At 44.0% G+C, this 18,772-nt stretch overlaps 1 protein-coding gene across 1 annotated transcript in view; it reads left to right on the top strand.

The window, feature by feature from the left end:
• The first annotated feature begins 209 nt into the window (after positions 1-209).
• Positions 210-18,772, top strand: part of LOC117350101 (major histocompatibility complex class I-related gene protein-like) — a 35,631-nt gene continuing 17,068 nt past the window's right edge. Inside the window, exons 1-2 of the mRNA XM_033924075.1 lie at positions 210-371; positions 2,747-3,016. Coding sequence (XP_033779966.1) covers positions 248-371; positions 2,747-3,016 — 394 coding nt within the window. The 5' untranslated portion in view covers positions 210-247. The remainder of the gene's footprint in view (positions 372-2,746; positions 3,017-18,772) is intronic.

The raw sequence follows: 18,772 nt of genomic DNA on the forward strand, positions 1-18,772 counted from the left end.
TACAGGTCGTTAAAGCACCGCTTTGGAGGGAATTATTGCGCAGAATTCCCCCGGAACGTCGAAGAGCTGCCAAAAGCCCATCACGTGCCTCCTCGGGCCCGAAACACTTTCACTTTCACTTTTACTGCGCTGCCGGGATCTGCCCAGTGCCTAGTGACGTCACCGCCGCTCCTTAGTTGTGGTTGGCCGAATAATCCGGGGGGGGGCGTGTCTGGTATAAATAAGAGGGCAGTTCCCCTCGTTCTCCATGTGTAATCGTTTGGGATCATTTGAGAGAAAGTCATTTTCAGTTTTCTCTGAGTCGGGGGCGACAATGGCACTTATCCTGATCTTTCTCCTCGTGTTCCTGTCGCCGACTTATGGCTCCTCGGGTGAGTCTCGTCCTCTCTTACTTGTCACGATCGGATCCCTGGGAAAGTAGCCTTTGAGGGGGTCGATCCCGGTTTCTGTTGCGATGCATCAAATCGAACAATCCAGGCGGTTTGCAAAGAAATATATCGGTACAATTTAATAAAAGAAGGAACATGAAATCAAGGCAGGGACGGTGGAGAGGGATTTTCTTAATTCCCCTCCCTTTTATTTCCCTTCTTTCTATATTGTGGTTCTTCCCCTTTCTACCCTCCTGGATCAACAAAGTCTCTAGTCTCTCTTGGCCTTTGGAAATAGTAAAAATGAAACCTTTTGGCTGGTTTTATATTGTTCATCGCTGTGAAACTTAGTTTAGGCGATTAATCAAACTTGGAAACTTGTCCATGGGAATAAATTCCAGAGGGAGGAGCCTATTACAGGGAATAACTTCCTAAAAGAAAAGCTCCATAAATCATTGTTAAGATGGACTTAGGGAAATCCATGCTTATTCGTAGGAGAAGCAGCCTAAAATCTGTTTTCCTATTTGGGACCTGGGTTGGTTATTGCTGGAAACAGAATACTGGGCTTAATGGACCTTTGGTCTGTCCCAGTATGACAACTCTTATGTGAGCCAAGTATAGGACAATCGACCCATTGTGACATCACTGCTGAGACTGGCTCTTAGGCATTGGTGGAATGAGGCATTATGACATCACAATACCAGCTCTGGAATGTTGCTACTCTTTGGGGTTCTGCCAGGTACTTGGAACCTGGACTGGCCACTGCTGGAAACAGGAGACTGGGCTTGATGGACTTTGTTCTGTCCCAGTATGTTTCGATTTTACCTCTGGTCGTATCAAGCAGGGCTTTGGAGGTGGAGTCGGAAGCAATTTTTGAGTCATTGGAGTTGGAGTCTGGTGAAAATGTGCCGACTGTGACTCCTAATAGAGGGGTCCTTTTATTAAGGTTCGCTAACCGATTTACCCTCCCCCCTTTACTAAACTGCGATAGCGGTTATTAGCGCAGGGAGCCGCACTGAATGCTTCTGACGCTCATAAGAAGTCTATGAGCGTCAGGAGCAGCACGGAGCGTACAGCGTGGCTAATATCCGCTGTCGTGGTTAGGTAAAGGGGGGTAGCATGCCAAATGCTAAGATGCCCACAGGAATATAATGGATGTCCTGGCATTTAGTGTGCGTTAAATCAGCAAATCAGCACCTTAATAAAAGGACCTCAGAGTTCAACTCTGTCATGCAAATACTGTAACACTTTAATTTTTTATTTCACAAGTAATAATTTGATTAACCCATTTTTATTCAGGATATGTTTTTTACTTTTAGAATATATTTTGATATCAATTTTTTGATGATTACAAAATGTAATATATTTTATGATTATTATATCGGTGGCACCTAGAGAATAACATGGGGATAAAGTTGGTTCCTGTCCCCATGAGCTCTGTTCTCATCCCTGCCTGTCGCTGTGAACTTTGTCTGATCCTATCCGCAGAAGCCTCGAATAGTTATGATTTTATATTGAAATCATTTTATTACAGTATAAAAAGAAACAATATTCTGCCCAATTGTCATTTTATAAATCACAAATACAGAACAAGGATCAACAAAACCCCTGTCTCCCCCCTCAGAAATATCCCCTCCACTATCGAGACAACCGAACAAGACAAATTACTGCAAAATGCAACACAAAAACCATGCTAACAGAACACAATTGACAAATCCATAATAGCCGACCAAAAACAATAAACTTAAAACATGTAGTAAACACCTGTTTAGATATATAAATAAAGGAGTTGGGGTCAGAAGGTTTTATGTACCGACTCCACAGCCCTGGTATCAAGAGAAATGATTCTGAAAGAGGAAATAACTTAACAAAGTGACCCGCACCAGAGCCCACACCCTAGAGCTGCCTGGTTCAGGGGAAAATATTTTGATTCGATTCACCCTGTTGAATTGATTGTTTGATTTTGATTCGCTTTCAATGACGCAGCTTTTTCAGTTTAAATGTTCTAAACATTTGATTCAGTCAAGGCAATATGTCAAAAATAGGACCATCCAATCTATAACGTTGCTTTAAAATTAGTTAGAAACATGGGGTGGTGCCAGCAGGGTGCAAACAGGGAATTTGAAATCGCACTTCACTTTAGTGAAGGGAAAGAATGCTAATGCCGGGTTTTTTGAAATCCAGTCTTTAGGCCGTGGACAGATCTGGTCTTCAGAATTAGCAATCTGTGGGTAAGATCAAGCCTAATTTGACTAAATAGGGGCAGGTTGTAATAAGACGTGCGTGAGGTTCCACCAGGCTTCTGTTCTGTGGAGTAGTAATGAGCCTAGAAGTATTAATAAAGAGCTGGAGGTGATGATGCGTCTCTTGTGTTTCAGGGTCTCACTCGCTCCGATATTTTTACACGGGAATATCGGAGCCTGGATCTGGAGCCCCCGAGTTTTATAGGATTGGATATGTGGATGACATGCCCTTGACTTGGTATGACAGTGGGACCCAACAGTTTCAGTTGCTGCCCAAATGGACAAGTAAATTGGAGGAGGAGGATCCAGAGTACAAGGAGCGATATACCCAGATTGTGAGAGGCTGGCAGCAAGGCTTCAAAGTGGACATGCGGACACTGATGAATCGCTACAACCAGAGCGCAGGTGAGTGACAACAGTGGCACAGCATCTCCCTCTCCTTTGATACTTACAGGTTATAGGTCATATTTATTTCATATTCACCTAAACAAGTTGTATCTCATCAGTTTACAGTTCAAATTTGGAAATGAACAGGGGACAGAGGAACAAATGGTAAAATATTAATAATTCAACTAAAACAGCAGAAACTGTTTAAAACTCATAAAAAATATTGAACTAAGATATGAAAGAAGGAAAAGAACTAAAGGGATGCAGGTGTTGGCCCAAAGGCAAAGTTTGATCTGTAGGAAATGCCTCAGAGAAAATTATTAGAACTCATTAAAAAAAAAGTCTTGAGATGGAATTAAAAGAAGCCGATTTCCAAAGTACAGGGGCAACAGCTTTGAAGCAAGAGAAATGAGACGGGATAGTAAAGTATAGGAGTAGAAGTACAAGGGAAGGTCTACCTGGTAGAAAACCCTGCTGGGTGGTGATGAGAACCTTGAATGGGTCCTGGTAAGCTATAGGGAGCCATTTTTTAACTATATAACAAAATTTTTCTCTATTAATTCTATGCAACATAAGTGAGAAGCAGCCAGGTTGGAATATAAGACATTGAGGCAAGAGAGGATACGAGAGTGGACAATAATTGCAGGGCTTGGGTTTTCCAGGGAGGGACGAACCAAGTTGAGCAAAGTTGGCTTCTTGTCCTGATGGAAATATGAACATTTAAAGGTCGGGTGCCTGTCAGTGATCACTGCAAGTATCATAAGCCAAGATTGAGTGAACATACTTGGTTTGATCATTGACAGGAATCAAGAACAACTTGGTAGGACACTTCTCCCTCTGTATTTGCGGTTTCAGTAATCGCGATTTCAATTATTCACAGTCTTTAGCTTGCTGGCTCCTCCCCCCAAATTACATCAGTTTGCATAGAGAAATTGCTGATTCCAAGCATTTACAGAGAAAATTGCTGATTCCCAGCACTTTCTTCACCATGTTTTGCCTCTCCTTCAGAAACAGGCCAGGTCTCCCACCATGTTATTCGCAGTTTCACCATATTCACGATGGTTTTTAATAGAAAAGAGCGAATAACATGAAAAAGTTATTCACTGGTCTGTTAATCCCCTATGACAGCAAATACGGAGGGAGAAGTGTATATTGTCTAAATATCTACTGTTCTACCTTTGATGTATTTTTTAAATGATTTGAAACCCATTTTGAATGTTTTTATGTACCAGTCTTTCAGGTAGAGCAGTGAATCGCAAACTGTGTGCCACTGCGAGATTCCGGGTGTGCTGCCAGGGATTGAAGGACGCCTGACGTTTACCAAGTGTCACTTCCAGTGTCGGCACCTCTCCTCCCCCACACGAACCTTGTCTCATTTTCCCTGAGCTTGGGGCCATGACTGGAGGGCCTATGAGCATGTGTGCAATTTGATGTGATGATGTCAGGCATCACATCGATGATGATGTCAGGTGATGACATCGATGTCAGATGATGACATCGATGATGATGTCAGGCATCACATCGATGTCAGTCGATGTGATGATGTCGATGTGATGATGTCAGTACTAAGGGGAAGGGGAACTGTCCGCCCTGGGACCTCCTCCTCTTCACCTCCCCCCCCCCGCCTCTTCCCACTCCTTCCCCATCTCTCTAGTTGTTCACTGCCGCGACCATCTTCAACATGCTCCTCATGACCGCATTCACTCCCACTGACATCACATAGGAAGTGATGTCAGAGGGAGAGGATGTGGTCGCGAGGAGCACGTTGAAGTTAGTCGCGGCAGTGAACAACTAGAGGACAGGGGGGTCAGGGAAGGAGTGGGAGAGGGCACTACTGCCCTGGGTGCCTCTCACCCTTGCTATGCCACTGGTCATGTGCATGCACACATGTGTGCAACATCATTGCATCGACATCCGTGCATACTCGGAGGACTTTCAGACGTGACTGAGCTCAGGGGGAAAAAAGACAAGGTTTGGGTGGGGCTGAAGTGGTGTGAGGCAGGGTTGTGAGTGTGCCACAGAAAAAAAATTGTGGGATGCCTTGTTTAGCATCTGGAGAATGTGATAGCATCACAGGTTATCATGCCGCTGTACTGGGCCATGGTGTGCCCTCACCTGGAATACTGCGTCCAGCACTGGTCGCCGTACATGAAGAAGGACACGGTACTACTCGAAAGAGTCCAGAGAAGAGCGACTAAAATGGTTAAGGGGCTGGAGGAGTTGACGTACAGTGAGAGATTGGAGAAACTGGACCTCTTCTCCCTTGAAAAGAGGAGACTGAGAGGAGACATGATCGAAACATTCAAGATAACGAAGGGAATAGACTTAGTAGGTAAAGACAGGTTGTTCACCCTCTCCAAGGTAGGGAGAACGAGAAGGCACTCTCTAAAATTGAAAGGGGATAGATTCCATATGAACATAAGGAAGTTCTTCTTCACCCAGAGAGTGGTAGAAAACTGGAAGGCTCTTCCGGAGGCTGTTATAGAGGAAAACACCCTCCAGGGATTCAAGACAAAATTGGACCGGTTCCTGTGGAACTGGAACGTACGCAGGTAGGGCTAGTCTCAGTTACGGCCCTGGTCTTTGACCAAGGGCTGCCGCGTGAGTGGACTGCTGGGCACGATGGACCACTGGTCTGACCCAGCAGCAGCAAATTCTTATGTTCTTATGACATCACAAGATTCACTTTAAGGGTATTAGAAAGAAGTCAGTGGGTGATGCTGTCAAATTTGAGTCCAGAACTACAGAAGAGATCAGGGATATTCAAAGGAAGATTTTGTTCTGTCAAACAAAGTGATCTGGAGGGGGAATATGGTATTAGCAGATGATCAATGAATGCTGAGGTGTGTTCAGATCTTGCTTTAAATGTAAGCAGGAGGATTTTGTATGTTATTCGATGAGTGATGGGGAGCCAATGGGTGTTTCACACTGACAGGAAACTTACATTAAAAAACACAGACATGCCACAAAGTGACTGGGCTGAGCTGCCCCTTCCCCACATTAAATATTCACAAGTGGTCCAGTTGCTCTTCCAATTCCATAACCAAAATGTTCCCTGGCAGTCTATTCCCCTCCCCCCCCAATACCTGGAAGAGAGACAGCAGTGATGACCAGGGAGGTCTCTGGTAGTGTATGGGATGGGGGGGAGAGTAAAAACCACTGTTGTGTGTTTATGTAGGTGGGAGGGGGCTGTTAGGCCTCCTGGGAATATTTCATATGGGAGGGGTCTCAGCTGAGTCGGGGGGGGGGAGGGGCAACCAACCTTTCTACGCTGCCCCAAACATTGTGCAAAGTTTACCGAACTAAACACATTTCGGAAATGCAGTTTATTTTTTAACCACATTTAAATGTGATCTGCACTTACGGGTTTGGTCCTATCTTTCTCTGACTTCGCTTAGGCAGTTCAGTGCTAAATATCCCACTTAACCAAGTAAAAGAGTTGGATATTCAATGCCAGTAATCTTCGTCATAAGGCGTTTGGGAACAGACTCAAAGATCTCAATCTGTATACTTTGGAGGAAAGGCAGGAGAGGGGAGATAGGATAGAGACGTTTAAATACCTCCGTAATGTAAGTGCGCATTGGGTGAAGTTAAGAGGTGATGGGCTCCGGAGTAATATAAGGAAATACTTTTTTACAGAAAGGGTGGTAGATGCATGGAACAGTCTCCCAGAAGAGCTGGTGGAGACAGAGACTATGTCTGAATTCAAAAGGGCCTGTGATAGGCACGTGTGATCTCTCGGAGAGAGAAAGAGATAATGGTTATTGTGGATGGGCAGACTAGATGGGCCATTTGACTTTTATCTGCCATCATGTTACAATGTTTCCATGTATCTGTAAAAAAAATAAAAAAAATACTCACCACTCTCGGCTGAATATTTTACCCCAGAATATCTGGTAACTCCTTTATTTCACAGAGCAAGTGCACTAATGCTGTACAGATCAATGAAAATACACTTTAAGATCATAAGAATTGGCTCTGCTGGGTCAGACCAGTGGTCCATCATCCCCAGCAGTCCACTCACTGTGGTGGCCCTTTAAATTGCATTGTTTAGATTGTACAAGAATGCGAAGACTTTTGTAAGGTGCTTTACTGTTTGGGGTCTGGCAGGTACCTTCTAGTGACCCATAAGAATTGCCATACTGGAACAAAACGAAGGTCCATCAAGCCCAGTATCCTTTAGGATGCCGAGCTCAGTGGACCTCTTGGTTTAACCCAACATTCAATGGAACCTCTTCCTGTCCGTCCCCTCCCCCCCATCAGAGCACCTTCCCTTGCCTTTCATATGTTATTAGTAGGATGCATTTGCATAACCCTATTAGGTTTCATTTATTTATTTCGATTTCTAGGAGCCCAGAACAGATTTCGACAGACAATGTAGGGTACATACACATTATTTTGGTATAGAACTAGGCATACGAATAAGGGTACATTTACATTATATTAGCATAGGACAGGGTTTATTCACATTATATTAGGGAATTAGGTGCAGGATATAGTGACTTATTCTTAATATGTTGGCGGAATAACGTACTATACTCATCAAGCGCTCAGTCTGGGTATAGAGTGATGCAATCATAATGTGTTAGGGTGTCGGGATGGGTTTCTGTCTCCATATATTTGAGTCGAAGGTTAGTGTTGAGAGCGGTACATTCTGATTTTCAGTTTTGGTTTATCCTGCCAAAGCCTGGTCATTGGGGTCTCAAGGCAGGTATGCATTGGTTCGAGAACAATATGGTTTTTCTGCTTTCCTGAACAGTAGTAGGCTATTTAAAACTCAGATGTCTGGGGGGAGCTGGTTCCACAGTTTTGCCATTCTGTGAGAGAAGGATCATCTCCGGGCGGTATCAAGTTTGGGAGTTGGTGGGCCGGAGGAAGCTAAGTCAGCGTTCTTGCTGCGATCCGAGTGGTCTGGGTGGTAGATGGGGAATTTTTCAGTTATATAGTAGGGAGCCGTGTTGTGGAAGCGTTTAAAGGCAATGGTCAGTTGTTTGAAGATGGCCTGTTTTCTTATGAGTAGCCAATGTACTTCGCTCAAGGCAGTGATGATGGGATCGAAGGGACAGGTTTTTCAGTAGTTTGATTGCAATAGGTTTTATCCTATCCTCAGTCTCCCTTGCTCTGTCCAAGCTACTTTCCCTTGTCTGGTCATATGTATGCTTCTGATGTCTTCTTACCCCACCCCTCAGCTTCACGTATCATCTTTGTGTGGAAAAATACTTCCCTTGCCCTTACTGTAATCGTTTTCCAAGCCCTTTGCTTTTCCTCCCCTTGCCCCTTTTTTTCCTCTTACTATCTCATGGTTTGCTTTTGTTTTTTTTTGTAGCTCAAGGAAAGTTCCATTCAGGTTCTGATTCTGTGCTGGGCCCTGCAAAGCCTGATAGAAGTAGGAAAGACTTTATATGCAAATAGAAGAGCTACACTGTTTCTGTGCCAATACTGCCACTTTGTGGCAAACGCAGGTACTGCAGTATTAACAGTGGGATCTGAATAGTCCCTACTGCCGCCCATGCACAACCCCCATCCCATCACCTGTTCTCATTACTAAAAGACAACACATAATTTTGGAACATAGCTGCAGCTCAATTTATTAAACAAGAACAGCAAATAAATTAATTTGCATATATTAACATCCTTAAACATTAAACTTCTATAGAACAACATCTGCAAGCTCTTCCCAAGCTACCCGGTGAAAACATCAATATATTGCCCCGACCCTGCCACAAACAGCAAGAGTCTGAGGGGTGACATGACCTCATGCCCCTTTAACTGGGTCACCTGACCCCCAAGGCACGGCTCCCAGCCAGCCCACCGCTCATGAGCCCCAGCACCCAGTATCTCAGGAGACCCGCCTTCCCGAGCTACCAAGGCCACCCTAACGGGCGGGTGGGTGGGGAAAAAGCCGCCCTGGAGGACCCTGCTTTATCACCTCCCCCGCACCGTCATTCTTTCTGCCTGCCCTATCCTCGGCCAGCCTTTTGGCGCAAACCACACCTCCCACTGATTCCTAACTCTTTCCTACCGCCCTCTTTCACCTCTACCAGCTTGCCTCGTGGGCGACACATGGGCCTCCCAGCCCCGTCTTACAATACGCCCATCGAGACAGGCTCTCGGGCTACTCTTTCATATTTTACAGAAGTGAAATGGTGTGGTACCTGTGGTTAGTCCACTTTCCAAGGTAATATAGAAATTAAAAAAAAAAACCCAGAGGAAATAAGGTGATACCTTTTTCATGGGACTAATTCAGTGCATTTTATGATGAGCTTTCAAAGGGAACCATTCTTCTTCAGATCAGAAAAAAAGCAAATGTTGAGAAATATCAGTATATAAGGAAAACATGAAAGCATTTCAGGGATAGGAAGAGGGAGTGGCGGGTGGGCAGGAGACCGAGATGTGGCAGAGCAGTTTTAAAATGTCTTCGTAGTGGGAAAGGAAGTCCAGAGAGAGGCAGGCCCTGTAGGCTGTCAGTCGGCATTGGCACGTCTTCTCGCCAGTGTCTCTTCTCTTCCATCAGTTACCTCCTACCAGTGTAAAAATAGGCTCTGGGCCTCCGCGCATGCACAGATGTTGGTGTGATGCCATCACACATGCACATGACGTCCTTATGCCGACGTCCACGCACTTCCAGATGCCCTCCAGCCGTGGCACTGAGTTTAATATGCCGTGGCGTCAAAATGTTTGCAGGACCCTGATGTAGACCAAGTAGGGTTTATTCCAGAGAGAAAGGTGGTTGACAGTGTCAGAAGGACCTTAATATTTAATCTAGTCCAGTGTTTTTCAACCTTTTTTGGGCAAAGGCACACTTGTTTCATGAAAAAAATCACGAGGCACACCACCATTAGAAAATGTTAAAAAATTTAACTCTCTGCCTATATTGACTATATATAAAGTAATTCTCTTGAATAGGAATCAAATAAACACAAAGAAAGTATTTTATAATTACTTTATTACGAAATAAAAATTATAAAATACTTTATTCAGTGCGAAACCTGGGCCTGTTTGGCTGAACACAAAGCTGATATTCTGGCTGGAATCGAAGAAAGACACACACGTAGCTCTTCGTCAACAGCTCTCAGTCTCTCTCTGTATTTGGTTTTTATAGCATACAAAAATAGACAAATATGCCCTCCATCCTTTTTATTAAACCACAATAGCAGTTTTTAGCGCAGGGAGCTGCGCTGAATGTCCAGCGCTGCTCTTGACGCTCATAGGCTCCCTGCGCTAAAAACCACTATTGCGGTTTAGTAAAAGGGGACCATATTGTAAAATATAGACAGCAGATATAAATTCAGAACTGTGCATAGTAAGTGAAGGGAAGTTTTCATCTCTGGGAATTTACCCAGTTAACTATTAAGTTATTTGGGCAAATTCCTTTGAAAACTGTGGTAATACTGCCTCCACTTTGCTAAATTTAAAATAAAATCATTTTTCCTACCTTGTCTGGTGATTTCTGGTTGCACTTTCTTCTTCTGACTGTGCATCCAATCTTTCTTCCCTTCTATCAGCCTGTATGCTTTCTCTCCTCCACACCTCATTCCCTCCCCCAACTTTTTCTTCCTCTCTCCCTGACCTTTCTTTCTTTTTTTCTGTTTCTCTTCTTTCCTTCTGTTTCCCTGCCTGCCCCCTTTCTTTCTCCCTGCCGTTCCCCAAGCCACTGCCGCTGCCATCGGGGAACAGGACCCACCAATGGATAACAGGCCCCAAAGCCGACGCCGACGCATGCTCTCCCTGACGTCAATTCTGCAATCGGAGAGGAAGTTCCGCCCAGCCAGGCAGCGATTGGCTGGCCCGAACTTCCTCTCCGACTGCAGAATTGACGTCGGGGAGAAGAAGACTTATCGGCTCGATAGATTAGATCGCCAAGACAAAATGAGTCCTGGGTGATCGACTCACTTTGCCTTGGCGAGCTACTGGCGCCCCTGCCTCGGGCCCCTAGTCAGCTCCGGGCCCGGCGGCCCTGCGGCACATCAGGCAACATCTCGCGGCACACTAGTGTGCCGCGGAACAGCGGTTGAAAAACACTGATCTAGTCAATACAGCAGATGAAGGAAAAGGCCATCTTACTTGCCCTTGATGCTGAAAAAGTGTTCGATGTGGGTCTTTTTGTGTGGGTGGGGAGGGGGTGACAGAGGCAATTTTGCACAAGGAATCGTCAATTATATGAAAGATTGGTGACCCGTCAAAAGTGTACAGGACATTAGCACGCTGACAATTCTACCGTGACGTTTGTGCCCAGGACATGTGCGCGTGCCCTTTTCCTTCCTTTTTTTGCTCTGAGATGGGAAACCCCCCCCCCCCCCCCACTAAACTTACAACTCACGCGCGATAGCATGTCTACTAAACTTATAAGGCATTTTGTGCTCTGAGGGGGGGAACCCCCAAAAAACTCACACTCTCGTTGAGGGGGGGTGTTCAATGCTGACACAATCTTTCCCGCAAACCCCCCTCCCAATTATACTTACTTTGGCGCACCGACAGTTCCTCTCCCTTCATGCGCACACTTGTTGCTGCACGCATTTGACGGAGTGGAATTGTCGACACGCCAGTGTCCTGCACGCTACTGACTGTACCAAAAGACCAGAGGCCTGATATTCTGATTATAATTCAGTTGGAGAGGGGAACTCCCCAGGGGTGTCTCTTGTTCTCTCTATTTGCCATTTCAGTGGAGCCCCTGCCAACAAAATTAGGAGTATAGCTATCAAAGGGATACCTATAGAGAGAAGCATAAATTAGTTTTCCTTATCAGCCCTCCAAACCAATCTAGATGCTTGGGTTATGCTCACCTGCCAGCAGATGGAGACTGAGAGCACCTGATTTTAAGACTGTATAATAGCACTGTGCCAGCCAGTATTTCTCATGCAGCCTAAACTGGTCTGGTAGGCCCAAAGGGAGAGGCCTGGGGTACTTGAAAGCTTCTTTTTCATCTTTTCTTAGTGAGATTTTAGACATTGGTCCACTAGAAGCTCAAGACTATTGATAGGTTTAATCAGAGATCGCCACTGATATCTGTGACGGATCTCTAATCTAATCTTAATTTCTGTATCATACGTATCCAAAAATAGATTTAAAGTAATTTTCAAATAAAGAGAGCGACATATAATAAGGGGAATTACAATGACAGTAAAATTTTGGTTACAAATTTTTTAAAATTTCATAGAGATGAGTGAGGAGGGTCAGACATGTACATTATAATTTTTGAAGCTTTTCCATATGTGTTATCATGTCTGGGATAGTGTATTGGTGTATTACTGATGATAGTTTTTAAAGATAGCAGCAGTGTTTGTTATAGGTTGACAAGGTCTGTCATATAAGTAGGTTTTGAGGTGTTTTGTTTTTTGTTTTCAAAAGTTGAGGTAGTTCAGTTCAGTCCTAATGGAAACTGTTCCATGTTTTCATGGTTGTATAGGTGAATATTTTGTGGAAAACCTTCAGATCCAAGAGAATCTGCCACCTTTTAACAAGAGCTTTTTACATTAGCACTGAGCCTTCAGGACCCATGAGGGGAAGAGACTAGCTTTAGAGAGAGAGTTCATAGTCCATATTTTGCCATCCAAAGCCTCTTTAATTGAAACCTTTGCCCTTGAGCCAGAGAGGAATTGGGAATTACGACTGAATTTTCGCTATAAGCAGACTTTTTTGTGGCTTAAATGTAATAGTATGTCCTGATTTATCTAGGGCCAGACTTAAGGCCTTTCTGGCTAAATGAGCTGCCAGGGTCCTTGTCAGAATTACAGGTATTTGAAAAAGTAACAGGGTTTAAAGTTAATTTAAATAAAACGGAGGCATCGGTCATTTTAACAGAAAGGGAAATAACGCAGCTCCGACCACACAACCTTCTAATGGGTTAACATAGTAACATAGTAACATAGTAGATGACGGCAGATAAAGACCCGAATGGTCTATCCAGTCTGCCCAACCTGATTCAATTTAAATTTTTTTTTTTTTTTTTTTCTTAGCTATTTCTGGGCAAGAATCTAAAGCTTTACCCGGTACTGTGCTTGGGTTCCAACTGCCGAAATCTCTGTTAAGACTTACTCCAGCCCATCTACACCCTCCCAGCCATTGAAGCCCTCCCCTGCCCATCCTCCTCCAAACGGCCTTACACAGACCGTGCAAGTCTGCCCAGTAACTGGCCTAGTTCAATATTTAATATTATTTTCTGATTCTAAATCTTCTGTGTTCATCCCACGCTTCTTTGAACTCAGTCATAGTTTTACTCTCCACCACCTCTCTTGGGAGCGCATTCCAGGCATCCACCACCCTCTCCGTAAAGTAGAATTTCCTAACATTGCCCCTGAATCTACCACCCCTCAACCTCAAATTATGTCCTCTGGTTTTACCATTTTCCTTTCTCTGGAAAAGATTTTGTTCTACGTTAATACCCTTTAAGTATTTGAACGTCTGAATCATATCTCCCCTGTCTCTCCTTTCCTCTAGGGTATACATATTCAGGGCTTCCAGTCTCTCCTCATACGTCTTCTGGCGCAAGCCTCTTATCATTTTCGTCGCCCTCCTCTGGACCACCTCAAGTCTTCTTACGTCTTTTGCCAGATATGGTCTCCAAAACTGAACACAATACTCCAAGTGGGGCCTCACCAATGACCTGTACAGGGGCATCAACACCTTCTTCCTTCTACTGACTACGCCTCTCTTTATACAGCCCAGAATCCTTCTGGCAGCAGCCACTGCCTTGTCACACTGTTTTTTCGCCTTTAGATCTTCGGACACTATCACCCCAAGGTCCCTCTCCCCGTCCGTGCATATCAGCTTCTCTCCTCCCAGCATATACGGTTCCTTCCTATTATTAATCCCCAAATGCATTACTCTGCATTTCTTTGCATTGAATTTTAGTTGCCAGGCATTAGACCATTCCTCTAACTTTTGCAGATCCTTTTTCATATTTTCCACTCCCTCTTCGGTGTCTTCTCTGTTACAAATCTTGGTATCATCTGCAAAAAGGCACACTTTTCCTTCTAACCCTTCAATGTCACTTACATACATATTGAAAAGGATTGGCCCCAGCACCGAACCCTGAGGGACTCCACTAGTCACCTTTCCTTCCTTCGAGCGACTTCCATTAACCACCACCCTCTGGCGTCTGTCCGACAGCCAGTTTCTGACCCAGTTCACCACTTTGGGTCCTAACTTCAGCCCTTCAAGTTTGTTCAACAGCCTCCTATGAGGAACTGTAGCAAAGGCTTTGCTGAAATCCAAGTAAATTACATCTAGCATATGTCCTCTCTCTGGTCACCCAATCAAAAAATTCAATCAGGTTCGTTTGGCACGATTTACCTTTTGTAAAGCCATGTTAAAGAACAAATTAGGTACCCGTGGATATAAGTAGGAGTGGATAGGGGGAAATTATATGATAACTGGTGACATCAGTGGGATTCAGAGAGACCCTGGTGGGAGAGAATAGTGGCCGTAAAGATAAATCTTCTACCTGTTTCATACTGTTTTAGTTCCCAAAGTGGTCCTAACCAAACTACAAAAAGGATATTGTAAAAAGCCGACAGTGGCACAAGAAATTTTATTTCAGTGGAAAGGAGGGGGGGTCTGGCTCTGCTAAACATTATTATTTAGAGGTGGAATTGAAACACCTTTTGGATTGGTCTTTGGGTGGGAATCAGCCAGAAGTTCTAATTGAGAAAAGGGGAATAGCCCAATTTTGAGTTGAAATATTTACCATGGATCACACGGGGAGGGGGAAAGCAGGTGGAATAGGTGCAAAACCCGTTTACTCGTCATGTATTACAAATCTGGAGGTTCTCAAGCTCAAAAGGATCAAGAATTCAGCATTTAAGCTGACTTTCGTTAAAGAAGGGAGAAACAAGGGGTGTCTTTGATAGGTCTTCAGGCCCTGCCGTGTCCACTTTTCATCAAATGGTAGAGGAAGTCACACTCAGAGTTTCAAGATCCACAAGAGCAATATGAGTTGGATAAAGGGGACTTTTTAATTCTCTTTCACGATATGAGAGCTCAAAGGCGTTAAGATGAGGATGTGGGGGTAGAAACTTTGTAACAGGTGAAAATCATTTAATTTTATTTAAACTTTTTAAATTATCTTCCTCTTGAGAAAGGTTGTTGCTCCTTACATCTGATTGTGTGTGAGACGGATTTGGGGGTAGAAATATAGGAGACTGGAAATGGATATTTGCAACTGAGGACAGTAAAGGAAAGTTTAGCTATAGAAGAAGATGCCTATAAGGTTCCCTATAGACGGATCTTACTCCACAGGCTAAAAATGTTGTTCCCAGACACCTCAAGCTGGTATTGGAAGAAATGTGGGTAGGAGGTGAAAAATGGAGAGCTTTGTGATCAAGAGCACCTTTTGGGATTGCCTCACAGATTTTGTAAAGATAAATAAAGATTGATCAAATGGGGGATTATGTCAGCAAGAGGTGGTGAAGCTGGAAGCAAACGAGGATATCGATGCTTGAAATATGGAGGGAGCGCTTGAAATTTATAATGCACTTGGAGAAGCTGATGGACCAAACATCAAAGATTTTGTAAAGAGGCTTAAGAATGGCCTGAGTGGGAGGAGTGGGGGGGGATTCGGAGGCGAGTTGGAAGGGGATTTATTCTGGTTATATATGTGACGTTAAGAATCAAAGAACGGAAATCCACTGTGAACATTTCAGAACAGAACTTTATTAGACAGATTTATATACGTTAATATGCAGAACCTGCCGGTTAACAGAATCCCTCACCTTGGCTACACTTGGAAACCCAGACCACAACCAAGAGAACATAAATTAGAAACCAATATACAAGCAAAATATTAAATTGCTCCCCCCACCCAAAACAGATTCTATAAGCAGTGGAACACGGAAGAAAGAGAAACAAATACTTATGTTCTGTACAGAAGAAAATACAAGAAATTAGAGGCCACCTGAATTTTGGCTTTAGCACGGAAACTGGGCCGAAATCTGGCTTCAGCCATGCTTAATCCTCAATTGCCCCAGGCACAAAATAAGTATGTGTATATTTGTAACCATAGAAAAGCAGTTTGCAAGTTCCATGCCCCTCCCCCTCCCCCCCCCCCCCCACACAGTCAATTTGGTTTTGGCCAAAAATGCCAATTTGTTTTTCGATGAAACCAAAATTCCCTCATCCAGAAGCAATACCCTCTGGGCCTACCTTCAGAAGCCCTGGTGATCTAGTGACCTAAGATAGGATGCACAAAACTGCAGCATCTTGGTAAAAAAGACTGGGTTGGGAGCAATTTTTGATTTGCTGGGCTAAGCTACGAACATATAGCATGCAAATTATATGCACACGATTTGTTCCGAGTATCCTGGTAAAAGGAGGAGGGATTCTGCCTAGTTCCTGCACACAAGAGCTAAGTGGTAGGCTCAGCTCTTCTGCGCAGGCACAGTATAGTTCCCGATTGCCAGAGCTTTTATTTTTGTGGGGCTTTTGGTTTAACACACGATGTTGTGCATGTGTTGTGTGAGAGTGTCTGTCCCCTATGCCTAACAGCTGCGTTGTCACCATAGGTGGAGGACATACACAAACAGTTACTGGCAGCTCGATGACACGGTGACAGAATTCATCACCGTTCCCATCCCCTGCGGATGACAGTGGGAAACCGTCCCTGTGGAGAGAAGAGTTTGAATGGTCCCAGTCGCTGACCCTCAAGCTTTGCATTGAAGAATGCTGATGTAGAAGGACTGAGGTTGAGATGGACACTAAAGAATGACACAGGACGGTTTCCCGTGGTTATCCACAGGGACGGGAACGGTGATGTCATTCTCTATGGTCCAGAGTTGCCATCACAAGGAGGTCTCATTTTAATACTGATGAGCTCCTTGTAATAACATTTGCATAGGATTCTCAGTGTAGCCAGAATAGGTATCGCAGAAAATCACTTTGGCCCAAATTTTGTAACCAATGTCTAAAGTTAGGCACCTATTTCGGAGGCCCCCAGCTAGATAGGCGCCTATCTAAATTGAAGATCAAGCTCAATTAAGCTTTTTAATCAGCATTGATTGAAACCTAGGCGCCTATCAAGAAAGTGCGATTCTGCAACAAGGCGCCTCTAAAAATCTAGGTGGCCTAGAAAAAAAAAATAGGCTATGCATGTTAGGTGTGGGCGTGGCTACAGGTTAGACGCCTTGTTGCAAAATCACTGCTCTTAAGTGTTAAAGGAATTTCCTGAGATGAATTCTAGCTGCAGAATATCTTAGGCTCACCACAATGCCCTTAGGTTATAACACTGAATATCACAGACAAGTAAATCTAGCTAATCCCCTGTAATGCTCACCATAGCCCAGTCTCGGCTGTCAGAAGAACAAGGCTCCCCTTGCACACGTTGATCAGGCGTGGCAATCACTTTAGATTATCTGAAGCAAAAAGGCTGCTTCGGCTCAGCGGGCAACCAGAATTGGTAACTCCTATAAGTTGGGAAGCCTGGGATATGAGCTTGCCCTTCTTTGTACAGATACAGAGAGGCCTGTGTTTAGGCTGGTAGGTTTTCTAGGGAAGAGCTCACAGAAATCAGTCTGTCCTCTCCAAAGGCCAAATTTATTTTCCTCTCCTTCAGACCAAAATCTTTCCAGCAGACCTTAGTCCAGCCTTGGCCCAATCAGATCACACAGAAAGCAGGCCAAGGGAGCACTCCGGTCCATGTTGACTGAGACACCAATGCTAATGGTACTGGTGCCACTAAAGGGTCTTATAGCGTTCTGGGGTCCCATATTTATTTATTTATATAAAACACTCATTGCCTGCATATCAAACATCTATGTGGATAACAGCATTACATAATTAAAACAAAACTTGACAAATCAGAATGAATCAACATAAATGTGCATCTTAAATTTAAACCTTAAAATAATTACAAAATATCCAAACCTGAAAATGCCCGTTGAAAAGAATACGCTTTCAAACCGAGTTCCATAGTAATGGTCCAGCAACTTGAAACATACGAGATCGATTTGCAACTTTAGAATCAGAGTGGATTGTGGGAACAACCAACCAAAAAATCTCTGCCTTGTGATCTCAAAGAACGAGAGGGTGCATAGATCTGTCATCTTTCCCTCTCGATACCTTGTGATGATATGTCAGTGTCCATGGTGAGGTGGGGCTGAATGCACATGCAAGAAGCAAGCAAGCATCCATGACAGAATTGGTTGAGGCCTAGTCAGAGTTTGGTTCATAGGCCTCTGTTGCACAAAAGTGTCACTCCAGGGATATCGCTACTGGGATTGGTAAAAGCCCCGGAGAACCCTTTTGTGCATCAGAAACTGAACTGTCTTGCAAGTAAGACTGGCTTCAACCACTCTTAATTGCATGGCAAGCTTTTGAGCATCAAGGCCCTGGTCGGGGCAGGAGTGATCCCTAGTGCCCTGTGTAAGAGAAAGTGTGGACTTGCTTGCTTTTATAGTGGTCACCCTCTCCTCTTTTTGTATGTGTGTGTGGGGGGGGGGGGAGGCAGTAACCACATGCAATTACACTTGTGGAGCTGGTGTAAGTATCCTTGGCATTTCTATCTGTTTGTGTGTTTTATGACGATCTCTGGGAAAAGGTGACTAAAGTCTCAAATCCAAAAATGTTGAGAGTGGCCAATTTTTCATGTCCTGGGTCCATAAATCTGCAAAAGTTACATATTTGAACTTCTGTAACTTATTTGTTTGTTCACATAAAAGGATGAGGCTTGGACTTTTTTTTTTTATTATTACAAATTGTTTGCTGTAATGTTAGAAATATAAAATAAGGTTTTATTGTATTATGTTAGTCACTTTTCCCCAGAGATGGTCACATATAGTTACA

This window comes from Geotrypetes seraphini, chromosome 16 (genome assembly GCF_902459505.1).
Source record: "Geotrypetes seraphini chromosome 16, aGeoSer1.1, whole genome shotgun sequence".
NCBI lineage: Eukaryota > Metazoa > Chordata > Amphibia > Gymnophiona > Dermophiidae > Geotrypetes > Geotrypetes seraphini.